We start from the raw sequence: 16,043 nt of genomic DNA on the forward strand, positions 1-16,043 counted from the left end.
TCTACCATCTCAAATTCAAGGGTCTCCAAAATGGAGCCAGTTACCTACTTCCTCCTCTGCCCCCTAACACCCAGTTCCTCACCATTCTCCTACCACCTGCGACTCCTGCCTGCACCCAGCCACTCAGTTGCCAAGTTCCACCAATTCTGACTCACACCCCTGGTGCCTCTCCCTGCCACCACCGTCTCCCTTGGGATGGCCCTTCATTACCCTCCATATGTATTACTGTTAATCACCCCCTCAACTTAGCTCCTCAGGCCTTGCCTCCGCTGCTCCAATCCATGCACACCTCCCCCAGCCTCCTCTTCCCAAGGACCATCCTGATCGTGTCACTTTCATACTCAAGGACCTTTGGTGACTCACTGCAGGCTTGGGCACAAACTCCTTTGCTTGCCATTTAAGGTACTTAAAAGTAGGGTTCTAAACCTCCATGCTCATCTCCTACCCCTCCTCTTAATGTCCCTGAGGTTTCAACCCAATGGTAGAACCATCTGTCCTTCAATGGGCTGAGTGTGCTTTTTTGCATGTTACATTAGGAAGTGCCTCTGTTCATGGTCCCCAGAGTTTAGCCCTGGCTATTCCCTCATAGCCACATAATCTCTGGCCCATTCACCACAGCCACTGCCCATGGCCCTGCCCGTCATGTCCCCTACATTTCTTCTAGCGACCTTCTTCCTCTTCTCCTTACTAGAAGGGGAACCTTGGATGCAAACCTGGATAAAATCATTAAGTATATGAGTGGGATCCCTGCTCTGTCGCTTCCTGACCTCAAGCAAGTTACTTAAACTGTTTCTTCTACAATAAAAGGCACAGTAACACCTTATATAGTCATTAGAGAATTAACAGAGAAAGCAAATAAAGTCCTAAGGATAACGTCACTATTCATACTATCGTCTCATAACCACCCATGCTGAGCTGGTCCCCCTTGGCTCCTTCCCAGCTGCAGGGATCAGGAGACATCTCATCCCTCTTTCCATCAAGTTCTGGGAACCTGGGTGGGGTGGAGTGGAGGCCTGGCCCTCAGGTGCTCAAGTAGCTGTGCTGTAGTTTGGGGTGAGGGGAGCTGTTGCCTCTGCTCTCTTTGTTCAGACTCGTGGCTCAGGCAGCAGTAGGCGTGGGTGTCCCCAGGGGGAGGCACTGACAGCTTCAGTTCTCACACAGGCTTTGCAGGTGACAGTTGGGGTGGTGGGGGCCTGCCAAGGGAGGTGCGGGCCATCATCATGCCCCAGCTGATGGGTCTCCCTGGTAAATGTGGGCCCCACCTGAAACCAGCCCCACCTGAAACCAGCTGGGGGTAGCTCTGGGTGCTAAATGTAGCCTCCAGCTTACTCTGCAGCATAAGGTGAGGTAAGGTGATGAGGTCTAGAGTCTGTGGATTTGGTCCCGTTGTGTCAGTAAGTTACTAAAACTTCTAGCAATTCTTTGCTTCTCTCCGGGTTGTTTGCTCATATGCAAAGGGATCAGTTCGACCCAGTTATCTCTAAGGGCCTGTGGCTCCTTATCACAGACTACACCAGGACTAAGTCAGTTCTGGAGCCTCCGTGGAGATTTAGGTTCCTTGCTCCTCTGGTCCTAAGCTTTGTCTGTAACTGTTTCCATCTACAACTATCCCTTCTGTGGGGCTTTTGAGAACAGAGTCAAAATGAGCAAATGTAGAAAAGTTCTTTATTGAAAAGGGAAGGGTGGCTCCCTTGCTGGGGCCTCCTGGGCCCTGGCCAAAAGGGGCGGTGCCACCTGCTCAGCTCTTCACAATGGCATCTGAAGGCAAAAGTCTGTCCAAACCTTACCTTTAATAACCTTAAAAGGGAAGTGCCGCGGTGTGGTGGTGAATCACAGAATCAATTCTGAAAAACAGCACTTCCAGGCCCTTGCCTTTAAAAACTTCTTAAAGGCAAAGTGGACAAGTGCAGCAACTAAGAGCCAGCACGTTTTAGGAAAAGTCTCAAAGAAGCGTCTCCGTGTCTTTACCTTTAAGGATTTCTTAAAGGTGAGGCGTATCGGCGCAGAGTACAAAGGTGAACTGGAAAGGGGTCTACAAAGCACTTTCCAGTTCTCGCTTTTAGGATCTCTTTACAGGAGAGGTGGTCAAGCGTGACTTACTAAAAGTCAAAATGGCTCGCGGAACTATAGCCCGTCCTGCCCTCCAGAAGCCGCCTGGCCCTCCGGCCGCAGCGCGCCCGCCCGCAGGTCTGCGTCCTCGCCTTCTAGGCGCTCAGGGGCGGGAAGGTAGCCAGGGCACGCGCGGTGGCGGGGCTGGGGGCGACGCGCGCCGGCGGCTGGGCGCCCTGGGCGTTTTTGGTTTCCTAGACGGTCTTCGCAGAGGAAGCCGGACGGGGGGCGGGGCGGGGCGAGGGGGCGAGCTGAGGGCGCGGTGACCATGGCGACCGTGGTGACCATGACGACCGCGGCTCAGAGCACGGAGAGGTCGTGACACGACCTGGAGCGCTGCTTGAAGAACTTGGCGTTGCGCGGCACCAGGTTGGCCAGGAAGCGCTTGGCCTTCTTGGTGAGGCTCTCGCGGCGCGCGGGCGGCGGGGGGCCGTCGGGGCAGCCCCACTCGGGCCGCGGGCCCCCGGCGCGGCTCCGGCCCCGCCGCAGCCGGATCTGGCGCACCGCGCCCTCGAAGAGCTCCCGCGTGTTGTGGTGCAGCGCGGCCGACGTCTCGATGTGCTTGCAGCTCAGGGTCCCTGCCAGGTGCCGGCCCTCTGCGGGAGGGGACCGGTTGAGGCGCCCGCGGGCTGCACTGGGCCCGGAGCGGGGCGGGGCGGGGGGGGGGGGGGCCGGGGGGGGGGGGGGGGTGGTGCCCCGGGTGCAGCAGAAAGGGGTCGCGGTTCGTGAATCTCAACGGAGAACAAGGCAGGGATCACGTAGAGGGCGGTGGTGGTGCCAAGGGGAGGAGAGAAAGGGGCCTTGGAGAAGAGGTGAGGCCTAAAGAGAAGGGGTTCTCGGGCCCTAGGCATGGGCATTGAGAGTCTGCCCTTAGCCTGCTAAAGGCTAAAGGCCGTCGTTTGTGCACCGGGAGGGTAAAAGGGCCCTGTGGAGAGGAGGCGACCTGGAAGGGAGAGGGTCCCCTGAGATTGCAGGTATGATGAGGTACAGGATACTCACCCTCCAGTGAGACCTCCCGGGAGCGGGCCAGGTCGCTCTTGTTTCCAACGAGGATGACAGGGAGGTCGTGGTGGGGCCTCCCAGCCCGCAGCCTAAGTAGGGTCTCTGGAACTTTGGAGAAGCTCCGTCGGTCGGTGACTGAGAAGACGATGAGAAAGGCATCCCCGGTCTGAAGGCAGTGGTCCCGCAGCCACCCCCCTGCGTCCCCCTGCATATGGGCAGAGAGTGGTGGAATGTCAGGGCTGGAGGCGTGGGAGCACCTGCCCAGCACCTGCATCTCAAGGATGAGGCATCTGGATGTGAGGGAGAAGCCACCTGCCTAGGACCGCGGAGCTAGTTAATGGCAGAATCTCCATACCCTGGGGTGTGCTTGTGGAGGAGTGGGTGGTTTATAATGTGAGCCCCACATGGGAGAACTGGGGACACAGGCTCCTAGATTGGGGTAGCCCATCCTACTTTCTTATGCTTAAGTGCTCATTGTAACAGTGAATGCTCTTCAATTGTATGTAATCTGGCCTCTCATTTCTATGTAGTAACCATGTATGTTCAGATATTCACAAATCCTCACTTTTTCCCCTTCCCTGATATTCCAGGCCCTGAGCTCTTGTCCTGTCAGATCAGACTCTTCCAGACTGGAAAATGTATGGATGGGATTGATTTCAGGGTATTCAGCCTGGCTCACAGCTGCAGGGTTTGTCAAATTCAGATCCTAACTTCCCTCTGGGTCAGAAGTCCTGGAAAGAACTCAGTGCCCTGGCATGCGCATTGATGTGGGCCTTTGCTCTGGGAGAGGATACATGTGAAAGGTCAGGTTCTAGTACGTAGCCTTCAGCCACGCTCTGCTCCTCCCCAGCTCTCCTAGGTTCTCACCTGTTCCCAGATGTCATAAACAACTAGAGTCACTTCCTCCTTATCCACCATGATGCGTCTTTCATAGGTGTCCTCTGTTGGGAAATAAGGACAGGGAATAGAGCCCGTTAGGAGGCTCCCCAACACTTGTGAGACCTGGTAACCAGGGGCATCCCCTCCAGGGAGGTAACCGCAGCAAGCACTGGAGCAGTTTCTCTTAGGTTCTGGCCTCCAGGGGCTGCTCATGCCTTGAGCTCTTCCATCCCTGACTAGGGCTCCACAGGTGCCCTTGACCCTTACAGGGCTCCCCCAAATACCTGGGTTCTCCGGCTCATGAGCACTGTCTCCCTGGAGACCACCGAAAGTGCCTGCTAGGGTGCTCTTGCCCACGCCGCTCTCCCCTACCAGCATGACCTTGAAGATGCCATCCTTTTGGGTGGGGCCTGCCTCCCCTGAGCCCAAGGAGTCAGAGGAACCAGAGGATGAGGCTTGAGGTGGCCAGTCAAGTTCATCTATGGCCTGGGCGCGCCGCAGCTGGTGCTTGTAGGGGACAGGCATACTGCCTCTTCGTCTGGGGGCCCCTGGGGCAGGGGGTGGCCCACCCCGGTCCAACCCTGCCAACAGCTTCTCTGTCTTCTTCAGCAGTGAGGCATCTGTTTCTGCGGGGGGGCAAAGAGAAGGAAGCTATGAGTGGGGGGTATGCCTAGCCATCTGCAGAGGGCTCAATCCTGTCTGCTCTGGCCTCAGAGCCCCAGTGGATGACCATGACCCAGAAGGAGCTGAGAATATTTGGTCTGACCTCTGACACTGAACTCCCCCAGAAGCCTGCACTGGTGGGTCTCAAAGGAGCCGACTGAAGGCTTACCTAATGTGGTTCCAGCCACAACCTGTTCAAAACGTGCCCAATGCAGGGGCGGCTCGCACACCCACTCAGGCCTCACACTGACACACAGGCACACGCCCAGACTAGGTCTCTGGCCTGGGGGGCCTACCCCTCCTTCCACCAAGAGGCCCTGTCTTCTACTGCTTCTGGAACAGGTAGTCCCCCCAAATGGGGAGGTGTGAAGGGGAAGAGAAGCTGCCGCTGCTGCCCTGGTTCTGGGGGGTGGGTAGTGGTAGAGCCAAAAACTTCGTGGGGAGGCTGTTCCCAGGGAAGGGCCTTTGCTCCTTATGATGTGTTCGTTGGGCTTCCCCAACCACCCCTCCAGCCGAGTGTGAGAAGAGCTGCCTCTTATGGCCCGGTAGGTAGGTGAGCATCCCCCAGGGCATGGTTGTGTGTGAGAATCTTTTTGCATCTCTGGCAGTCCCTGGAGTCCCAGAGAATCTTCTGTGAGGTAGAGGGAGGGAGGGAGTGGGGGAGAGAGCGAGAGCAGAGAGCGGGAGCATGAGCGAGAGGGAGAGTGACAATGCATGGGTCAGGGTAACTGGAGGAAGAACGACAGACACAACAAAGGGGGATGGCGAGAGGCTGGAAATAGCCTGGGATCAATACTTGGCTGGCAGCCAGGGCCTCCAAGAGCCCGTGAAACCCTTCCAACAGGTCCCCAGGGCAGCCCCCAGCCTGTGATTCCCAGGCTGGTGGGCTGCCCCTTCCCTTTCCCCCATCCCTCCTGCCCATCCCAGCCTCTTGGGAATGAGGCTGACCTAGGAGCTGAGCACCAGTTTCCCCAGCGAAGCCCTGGGAGTGATGGGGGGAGGAGGCGTTTGGGCAGCACCCCCGCGGCCCCCAGCCCAGCCCAGCCTCAGTCCTGGTGTGAGCGGGAGGCTTCCCCACTTCCTGAGTTGCTCTTCCCCTTTGCTGTTTGGGTTCAAGCTCCGTCAACCTTCAGTTCTGACCTCCCCACCAGAGCTTCAGCTCCCACCCCCATGGTTTCAGCTGGAACCTGCCCAGCTCAGCCCTCACCTGGTGTGGGTGTCCCTGGGGGGGAGGCCCGGTGGCTGCCGGAGGGGCAGAGTGCTGTGGTTTCTGTGTCCGTGTCCATGTCGGTGTCAAGGTCCGTGTGCATCGGTGTGCGTGTGTGTGTGCGTGTGCAGCCCCGCGGCTTGCAGTACCCACTCCCTCACTCAGCAGCACTGTCAGCTTTTCCCTTAAATACCACCCCCATGCCCTCCTCCCCCCCACACCTGGGGAAATTGTCCCGCCCCCTGATGAGGTCACACATGCTAATGAGCAGTGATGTCAGCGGGATTCCCTCCTTTCTGCCTCCCCCTTCCTTTGTGTCGCTTCCCTCTGGGAGCACACACACTGCGGAGTCTGGTTTCGACCAGAACGAAGTCAGAGGGGCAAAAGAGACGGGGGTTCAGAGAAGCGGGGTGAGGGCTCAGCGGGTAAGGGAGCGGAGGATGGCAGGAGGCAAGGACCCAGGCACTGGGAGGTCTTTCTCCAGGAGCGGGGGACTGTGCGTCATTTGTCTGTGGACTCCCCGCCTCTGAGCCGTGTCCAGCTCAGAGTGGGTGCTCGGTGGCTACATGGAGGGCCTAGAGGCAGAAACCAAGAGATTCAGGGTCACCCTGGCACCAAGCTTCCCCATCACCCTTTCCTTCCCCATACCACCCCTTCTGGGCTAAAAGACCCATCACGGTAGCCATTTCCCAACTTGGTCCCTAGGCAGATGGGGGCTCTGAAGAAGGAGCGATGGCTGCCTGGTTCGGGCAGCTTCATTTTGTCACTAGGTTCAGGCGGGTGCAAACCATGTGGGGACTGCCTCCCCTTCTCTCGCGCCCTGCCAGGCCCACCAACCTAGTGCTAGGGGAGATTGAGCTAAGCCCTCTAGAAGTTCCCTATCCCCGCTCTCCTGCTCGCTGGGGCACCACCAGCCCTCCAGGGCTACACGACGATGTCTCCCTCTTTGTGGGAAGCCAGGATGGCTTTACAGCTCCTTTTCTGCCCGGTCCCTTTCCCTTCAGGCTCCAGCTCGTCTCTTTTCTTCCTGACGCTGCAAGCACCCAAACAGACCTTCCAATTCCCTGGCTTGTTCTCACCCCGTGTTTGTTGCCAGGTGCTGCGCTAAGCACCTTCCTGCTTTCTCTCCTGTCATCCTCCTGACCTGAAGGCTCAGAGTGGTAGGTGGCTGGCCTGTCCCCAGATCGATCGTGCAGTTGGAAAATGGGGACACCAGGATTCCCACCCTGATTTTTCCAATACCAAAGACTGTTTTTCATCTGCGATGCTGCCTTCTTTGTCTTAAATATTCCAGCTGTCTCCTATTATTGGGAAAGGTCTGTATGCTAATCTTCAGTGGGCTCCTCCAATGGAAGAGACGAAGAGTAATCTTGGACTGATGTGCACTGACCACTTATCTGGAGGTGAACTGCAGGGCAATGTTCGGGGTCTAGGGGAGACAGAAAGGACTCCTGAGCAACCACCATACTTACGCACTTTACTCAGTGGAGACTCTCCAGCCCTCAGTCACAGCCCACTTGGCCTTCCTTATTCACAATTTCAGTATGTCCCTGTGTGTTCCCATACATTTAGAGTAGCAAGGGACCCCTGAAAGCCTGGTAGCAAGGGAAGTAACGCTACAAAAAACTTTGAAAGCAGTCAGAAACATTTAAAAAGTGGTTGGAGGGCATTGGGCAGAAAGGCAAACAGCTTCCCTGACGGTGTTACAGCCTCTAAAGATTGCTATAGAGAGGCCGCTGGTTTCTGGGAGTGATCCTCAGCTCTCCAGAAAAATGTATATTCTATCGCAGATGTGCTGAAGAGGAGTATGTTTAGAATGATTTCCTTCCAAAATGAGTTTTAAAAGTTTTTAATTGTAAAGGGGTGAGCTTCACATATCTGGAAAACTCACTTAAGTGGTTGGATTCATTTCTAGGATACTAGATGAGAGTGAGTCAGGGCACAGCTGACCCCGGTGGGACTCAGCCAGCCTTGGGTCCTAGGAGCAGGCTGGGTTACACCTTGAACCACCGTCTCTCTTGTCCCACTAGTAAGAGGTTGTGCACTGGCCCCTGTCCCAGCTTCCTCAGGAATGGAAGGTCCTGTGGAATGGTGGGGCAAAGGTGAGATGTGGAACTGAACCAACCCAGGTTTAACTCTGTGTCTCCGTCGAAGCTGGGCTAGTCTCATCACTCCCTCTGGGACTGCTCCTGAACCTGTGAATTGGGTTGATGATGCTCATGGCACAGCCTTGTTATGAGGGTTCGCTATGCCTGAAAAAGGATCTGGCACCGGGCAGGTTACCCAACTCTCTTATGCTCCCACAACCTCAGGCAGTGTGGCTGGAGGTCCCTCTCCCCTCCCAGCAGGGCCTGGAGCTTGGTTCAGATCCATTCTCAAGGACTGAATTCTGGTCTGTGCTGTTATCTCAGATTCCCAGGGTGATCTCCATCTCATGCTGAGAACACCTCCCTCCTCCACAGCCAGAGCCTTGGCAAGAGTCCCACACCCTGATACTGGGTACTTTGGATGGCGGTGTCTCTGTCCTGATAGGATGTGAGGTGGTCCTGTTTCTTTTTCCTTAGACCACGGTGCAAGTAAACTTGGGTGACTGCTCCCCAAGGCTCCACCTCTCCTGGGTGGGACCCTCTTAGTTTCCCCATGCTGCCTGCACAAGGCTAATCCCGTCTCCACCAACCTGGGGCTTCACCGTGCCTGACACAAGTAGTGTTACCCCTTGCACCTTCTAGAGCATACACCCAGCACCTAGAGAAACTTCTTTTAGACTCAGGAATGCAGACACACAGCCCTTTCCAGTGAACTCTACCCTCAGGTCTTCCCCCTCTGGCTTTCTGAAGCATCCCACCTTGAGGAGCATTCTTTTACCTTAAATCTTTGTCCACATTCAAGTTACAAATACCACCAGGAGGTAAAAGGTCTGGAGCGGGAGAAGGGATGAAGCTATCGGCTGAGGGTTTTTTTGGGGGGGTGGCTATGAAGAAGAGAGGAGCAAGAGAGAGGCATAGACCACTGATGGGGAGGTGTGGGAGGGGAATCAGCACTCCCTGCTTCCCTGGGCCTGACACGGGGAAACTCAGGGACTGTTAGCACTTGGGAAGGCCCAAAGGGGTTAGAGTACACAAGGATGGGGATTTCTGAAGGCCCTTTCCCAATCTCTGGAGAGGGTCTGGAGTGAAAGGAATCTGGCTCTTTCCCAAGTCAAGATCCCATGATCCCACGACTGTGCCACATTCACCCTCTGCCACTTCCCTAGTCTCTTGCTCCCTGGGAGGAGGAACATGCAGTTGGTGCTAGGTGTGAGGATGCTAACAGGCTGTGATCAACAGGGCCCCTCCACCAGGGGGTGGGAAGAGGGCAGGCCTGCCAGGAAGGGTGAGGGTGAGCCTGACGGAGTCTGCTTCTGTTGGGGAATGCCTTACTTCCGCTTGTAGGGCACCATGCCCACCCCCATGGACTCTGACTGTATCCTTTGTCCCCGTTTTCATTTCAAACTCTGGGACAGCTTCTGTCACTTCACTCACCAGAGGCTGGGCTCCAACGTTTCTCACAGATTATTCCCTCCTCCATCACCTTCTCCAGCTCTTCAACTCCGGCCACTGCTTACACTCCCGCCCCTTTTCTCAGGTCTGGGGTCCAGCCTCCAGCCCTAGTCCTCACAGCAGCTTAGTTTGCTTATCCTGTGGATGCTCACCCTTCCGAGAATCCACAACTCTATTCCAACTACTGACAACATTCTTTAGAGTCTAGTTTGAGCCCTCTTCTAGGAAGACCCTTTGGATTTGGTCAAAGTGATGCCAGCATCTTCAACCCCGAATGTTTATGATTTTTCTCTCGATTTATCTTTGTCTGCTCTGAGGCATCCTGGCTGAGAGTTCATCTGTCTTGCCTAAGCCAGACTGTAAGTGCTTGGTGGGGGTGGAAGGTGGAGGCCAGGAGTCGTGGCTCCTATGTTCCACTAGGGACATTCTGCTTCTGTGATCTGTGCTCTGGGAGGACTCCATAAATGGGAACCTTCCCAGCTACAGGGCCCAGCTGGCTCACCAGACTTCTGGCCTGGCGGTGAGTAAAGAGGCTTGGTGCTTACCGCTGGTGTCACTCACTGTAGAGCTGAGCCCCAGGGGGGTAGGTGGGGTTGGTGGAGAGAATTGATCCTTAGGGTTCTGGGAACTTTCTTACCCTCTGAGCGGTATAAAAACCAAGGGTGTGTGGTTAGTAGGAGGAGGGCAGGAGTAGGAGGGCAGACCAGAGGCCTTGGTAGGGAGGAGCACGGTGAGGCGAATATCAGCTGAGACGGGTAGAGACAGGGCTCCGGTCATAGCTCATTTACAAAAATCTGAAATTTCTTGTTCTTTTATTTTCAACCTTGACTTTCTGGGCAATGACCTAGCTATGGGACAAAAGCATTTTTTGTGCTCTTTTTATGAGCCAGGCCCCGCAGGAAGGATCACAGTTGGCAAAACCTCAGGCTCTGCCCAAATCCTTCCCCTGGGGGCTGGAGGTCTCCAGCCAACTGACATTCTGGTGCTTAAAGGCCACTTTTGGGGAGGGGTTTCGTAAGGATGGAGTGTCCAGGCCCATGACCCTTTAAGAAATTTACTTTTTAAAAAAAGCCACATGAGTGGTGGTGGTGTGGGGAGACGGTGGCGGTAGAGAGACTGTGGTCTCTGGGCATGGCAGAGGGAGCTCTGTGGGAGCCCTTTCCCCGCCTGAGAGATACCTAACTTTACAGCAGCTACACAGGGTCAACAGGAGGCTCACCAAGGCCCCTCAGACGGAGGGCCAGGGAGGGAAGTGGGGGAAGGGAAGCTGAGCTGCCCTCTAACGGGTTGTCGGCACTGCGACAGGAGCCCCCGAGGGCGCCAGGTCACCTCAGGCAAGCAGTGGCTCATCCTCCGCTTCCACCACCCAGAGCCCTGGCTCAGCCAGTGGCAACAGAAGCACATCATCTTCGTCCTCTGGAGACAGGGCTGTGGTATGGGGTTCAGGTGGGGTCCGAGTTGGTCCTGGGGGCCGAAGGCTAGGCAGGAGGCGGCCTCGCAGGGCCTGCACCACTCCAGACAACAGTGATGGCTCTAGGGGCACGGAGGGCAGTGGCCCTGGGGCCTCGGAGACAGTAGCGGGGGCCGGAGATGCGCTGGTGGATGGAAGGGGAGCCTTGACAGGCAGCGGGGGTGCTTGTCCCCCGTCCTGCCCACCCACCGCGCCCCCCTCATGGGCCGGACCTGTGTTGCCATCTAGAGCCTCAAGGGGAGCGGCAGAGGGGGTGACCTGGGATCTGGTCTCAGGGGTCCGGGCTGGGGGGTGGGCTCGAGGAAGCAGGCCCCAGCGGCGGAGCCGGCGCACGAGTCGGCGCACAGAGCGGCCCCGCTGGCGGCGGCGGGCACCTGAGGCAGCCCCTGGAGTCACGTCCTGGCGCAAGATCTGGAGCAGCGAGCGCAGGTTGCCGAGCACTGAGTTCTGCAAGGACAGGAGGCAGGGCCCGGAGTCAGAGTTGTGGCGAGGGCCAGGAGACTAAAAAAGGACAGTACGGTGGCAGTGCCCCGGGAGGCTTGGAAGCAGGAAGGACGAGGCCTGGGGGTCACTTACGTCGTTAGGGTTCTCCGTAGGGAAGTCCTCTACAGGCGGGATGGCGCCCTGGGCAATGAGCTGCCCGTAGGAGGGCGGCGCCTGCTGCTGCACAATCTCAGCCTCCATCCGGGACAGGGGGGCGAAGATGCTGGAAGGAACGAGGGCTGCTCAGCCACAGGCGGTGCCAGCCAGAGCAGCCTGTCCTAGCCCGGATGCGTCTCTTCCCTCTGCACCCAGGCCAGGACGACTGAGCGATGCCCTGGCTTTCCCAAAAGTCACCTGAGGTCCCCTCCTTCCTTGAGACTGCTTTCAGCATCTAGCCCCGTCCTCTCCTCAGAGGAGCACCCTGTCCCCCCCGCTGGACGAGTCCAGGAGCCAACCCATAAGCAGGGCACCAGAACCCGGCCCCGGCGTGGGCACCGTCATGGTCTCGCCCTCGGTCCACCCGGCCCGACAGCTGGCTGCACTCACTGACCTGTACTCCTGGGTGCGAATGGCATAGAGCTTGCAGGTGCAGCCCAGCGCGATGACCAGCAGCAGGCCGCACACCAGGCTGCCGATGACGGCGGCGGTAATGACCTTCCGGGGCAGGGCGTAGGAGCAGTCCCACTCATCGCTGCCGTCGGCGCAGTCTGGCTGCCCGTCGCACACCCACGTCTCATACACACACTTCTCGTCCCGGCAGCGGAAGTTGCCGGGCTGGCAGTGCCGGCAGCGTCTCTCGTCCGCTCCGTCAGCGCAGAAAGTCTGGTAGTTGCAGCGGTCGGCAGGCAGGTAGCAGGCGGTGGCCCCGGGCGTGCCGGCCGCCCCGCAGGGGAAGTGTCCGGGCGGGCAGCTGGGGCAGTTCTCCTCGTCCGTGCCGTCGGCACAGTCCCACGAGCCGTCGCAGCGCTGCGCCTCGCTGTAGCAGCGCTCCCCCAAGCCCTCGCTGGTCCCCAGGCCGGCGCCCAAGCCGCAGGGTCGATCCCAGGGCAGGCAGTAGCCCCGCACGTGGTAGGTGGCATTGAAGCCCCGGCCACTGCTCCTGGCGACCGTGTGGTAGGCCACGGTGGCCTGGCCCGACAGCGTCTCCACAGTGACAGCCTTGCCGTTGCTGAAGTGGGTGAGGCTGCGCAGCAGCCGGGAGGGCCTGGGAGGCCCGGGGCCATCATACACGTGTACGGCGTCTCCGTAGCCCAGGTCCAGGGCCGTGAAGCGCACGGCCAGGCGCCGGCCGTCATGGGGGTCCAGCAGCCAGAGGCAGGACTGGGGGTGGGAGGCCGAGGCCGGGTGTGCGTAGCCCGGGGAAGAGAAGACCCCGTAAAAGTCTTCCAGGGTGTGATTGCGGGGGGGGGTGGGGACAGGGGCCAGGGTCAGGTCGGGGAAGGGGTCCGAGCTACAACCTGCCTCATCAGAGCCATCGCCACAGGCGTCCATGCTGTCGCAGCGCTGGGCCAAGGGCACGCAGCGGTGGTTCAGGCACTGGAACTCCTCGGGCAGGCACATCAGCCAGTCTGCAGGAGGCACCGTGGAGAAGGGCTATGAGACACAGGAGCTGGGGGCATCCTCCCCTCCTCCCTGCGGCTTCTACTACCTGTTCTACTAGGCCCAGACACCTCCCTGTCCAGCATACCTTGGCTGTAGGAGAGCAGGAAGCCCTGGCCCATGGGTGCTCTGGCCCCGGCATAGCTGTAGGTGATGGTGACGTTGCCCCCAGGCAGCTGCAGAGGGCTGGCTGGTGCCTCACACAGGGAGAGCCGTGGCTGGAGAGGGGAGCGCAGGACTAAGCGCTCTGAGCCACAGGCCAGGTGCAGTTTTTGGAACCTACAGGGGTGGAGGAGAGCAGGACGTGAGGTTTTTTGTTTTTTTTTTTTAAGATTTTATTTTTAAGTAACCTCCACACCCAGTGTGGGGCTCGAACTCACAACCCAGACATCAAGAGTCCCACGCTCCACCCACCGAGCCGGCCAGGCGCCCCATGGACGTGAGATATTCTTGACCACCGCTGGCTTCTTCCTCTCCCAATGCTGTCAGGTCTCTTCTACCCCAAGAAGCACAAGCCCCTGCTCATCCACAATCCAAATCCAACAGCCAAATGAACTCAGCCGAATTCCTTCACAGTCAATGGCAGTAGTCCTGACAGAGGCCAGCAGCAGCATGGCATTCTGATACCTCCGCCTCTTCCCAGACTATCCTCTTTGCCCTTTCTGGGTAAATTCACGAGAGTGAACTCTGTGAAGCAAATAGCCAGATACTTAACATGGGCCCCAACCCTATGGTCCAAGGTCAGAGGAGACTGGGGAGACTTATACAGCTTAAAAGATCTGGGGAGGCTGAGGAAGGTTCTACGCTAACTAGGAATAGCTTCTGAAACCCAGGCGAGGATGTGCAATGGATTGAAGGACTCCTCAGAGCAGCCACATTGGAGCCCAAGGACTGTTTCTAGAGTGCCTGCTGTCCTTCAGAGAGGACCAGAATCCAAACTAGATGTCGGCCCCAGCTCGGCTCCAATTCACTGTGTCTGGGCCAGAACAAGCCAGGCTTTTAGGGCAGACTCGGCCAAATCAAATTCTACTCTTTCTCCCGTTGACAGGGATAAAAACTCCATGGAGAAGTAGTTCCTGAGGGCTTTCCCATGGTGAAAGAGGGAGGGGGACGGAGGGTAATAGGGTCTTGCCCTGCTTCTCACCTCACTGTTACGGTCTGCTCCCTGCTCCCCAGGATAAGCCAGGTGCAGTTGGCAGGGGCGCTGCGGCTGTCCCGGCCCAGGGGCCTCTGTAAGGTGCCCTGCACTTCCAAGAGCACTGCTGGAGGGTCCTCACAGGCTGGAGAGAGAGGAAGGTAAGGACACTGGTTGAGAGCCCATTACTGTCATACCCCCTGCCCCCAGGCTTGAGGCCTCTAAGGGCCTGAGCTCTTTAAGAAGGAGCAGAGAAAGCCCCCCTCTCCGTCCACACACCCACACCCACACTCTAGAATCATAGTCTTCAGTGGACCCCCTTCTTTCCCACATTTATTATAGCTTCACCTTAAGTATCAACACCACAAACGATCTGAGGTCTGCTTTGTGCCAGCCACCGGGCCAGGAGGAACAGGAAATACTGTCTCTACAATCAGGGAGACTACATCTGGCTAGGGAGATCAACTATAGATATTTGGAAAAAACCAAAATAGTACATAACTACCAGGTAAGAGCTCACACGGGGTCTGTTTCCCCGTTTGTAAAATAAGGATGGGTGATCTCCACTCTAAAACTATGACAGGTGCCAGAGGAATTCAGGGAAGAGAGAATCCTCATGAGTCTTCTCTTGCTACCAAGCCCTTGGGGCCCAGGGGCATCCTCTACTCACCAGGATTTGGGAAAATGATCCGGTCTGGATGTGCCAGAGCGCCTCCTAGAGGAAGAGCGAGAAAGCGCAGGGGAGTGAATCGCCCCTAGTTTTCTTCACCTGAGCAACTCAAGGAGGAAAGGTAGCCATCTGGGACTTCCGGGTAGTTTAAGGGAAGGGGCAGTGGAGCTGGGGGACGCTGCGCAGTGTGACCTCGAAGGAAGGTACGGCAGTACGGCCTGGGGGGTGGGCATGGCGATCTAGGGAAGCCCAAGGGAGGATGAGGGCTGAGGGGAGCGGCGGGCAGCTTCCCCGGGGTTGGGGCAGGCAGCGTCCGATGCGGCGGCAGGGGCTGGGAGACACCCGCAGGCAGGGGAAGTGAGGGGCGGCAGAGCAGGAAGGCAGTGAGTGCCCGGGCTCTGTGACAGCCCTAGGGGCGGGGTGCCGGGTGAGTAGTCTCGTTTCGGTTTCTTACCCAGGAGGAGGAAGAGGAGGGTGGTGGGCAGCATCCTGAGCCGTCCGGAGGTGCAGGAAGAATCCCGGAGCTTCTGTCGTCTATCCAGTGGGGAGGCGGCGCCGCTCCGGGCGTCCAGGCCCCCCACTGCCTCCTCCCCGAGGGGGCTGCATGGCCCGGGCTCCCCCACCCGCGCTCTGGATGCCAGGGCTGGGGGCGAGGAGGGGGCGGCCGTCCGGGAGCAGGGGCGGTGCCTCTCTCCAACTTCGGAGTTGTTTTCCCCGGCCGCCGCCGCGCTCTCTCCCGAGGCCGGCTCTCGAAGTCCCGAGACTCGGTTCGAGGCCCGGCGCTGGAGCGCGCCCTCGCCTAGAGCCCGCCCGCAGGCCGCGAGCGCTCCTGTCCAGGCCCGGCCGCCACCTGCCCGGGCTTGAAGCCACTTCCTCTTCGGGCCAAACTTTGCCGACGGTCAGCCCCCAGGGCCGGCCCGGGCGCCGCACAACTTCTCCAGCGCGTCCAGCCGGCGGGACGCGGCAGGGGTGCGGGGGAGGGGGACGGGAGGCTCGGCCCAGCTCCCCGGCCCTCGCCCGGGCGGTACCCCTGCCAGCCCAGGGGTTGGAGGAGCCGGGGCGGAGGGAGGGGGCGGGTGACGAGCCTGGCCCCACCCCTGCCAATCAACGCGCGCGCCCCGCCCACCCGCTCGCCTTAACCCCTTTCCGGCTCTGCTGGGACTCGTCAGACCCGCCCTCGGCTAGGCGCTCTGCCTCCGCTTTGAACTCTGCTTTTTTTCGGTCCTTTCGGGGTGGCACGTTTGTTACAGGACACGTTGGTCAGGGGACCACTGCTTATTCCGTCA

General features: G+C 58.4%; 2 protein-coding genes across 2 annotated transcripts; both read right to left on the bottom strand.

Annotated features, from left to right (window-relative positions):
• Window positions 1-2,336: 2,336 nt before the first annotated feature.
• REM2 (RRAD and GEM like GTPase 2) lies at window positions 2,337-5,963 on the bottom strand. The gene is made up of 5 exons (XM_021695575.1): window positions 5,861-5,963; window positions 4,275-4,616; window positions 3,979-4,052; window positions 3,109-3,316; window positions 2,337-2,705 (listed from the first exon to the last, which is right to left on the bottom strand). The coding sequence occupies exons 1-5, from the start codon at window positions 5,961-5,963 to the stop codon at window positions 2,410-2,412; spliced, it is 1,023 nt and encodes a 340-aa protein (XP_021551250.1). The 3' UTR covers window positions 2,337-2,409.
• Window positions 5,964-10,179: 4,216 nt separating this feature from the next.
• Window positions 10,180-15,821, bottom strand: LRP10 (LDL receptor related protein 10). The gene is made up of 7 exons (XM_021695301.2): window positions 15,212-15,821; window positions 14,758-14,802; window positions 14,097-14,232; window positions 13,041-13,231; window positions 11,904-12,921; window positions 11,447-11,576; window positions 10,180-11,317 (listed from the first exon to the last, which is right to left on the bottom strand). Exons 1-7 carry the CDS (start codon window positions 15,243-15,245, stop codon window positions 10,730-10,732), a joined length of 2,142 nt encoding a protein of 713 aa, XP_021550976.2. The 5' UTR covers window positions 15,246-15,821; the 3' UTR covers window positions 10,180-10,729.
• Window positions 15,822-16,043: the final 222 nt, after the last annotated feature.

The sequence above is a fragment of the Neomonachus schauinslandi genome, chromosome 9 (genome assembly GCF_002201575.2).
Source record: "Neomonachus schauinslandi chromosome 9, ASM220157v2, whole genome shotgun sequence".
Taxonomy (NCBI): Eukaryota; Metazoa; Chordata; class Mammalia; order Carnivora; family Phocidae; genus Neomonachus; species Neomonachus schauinslandi.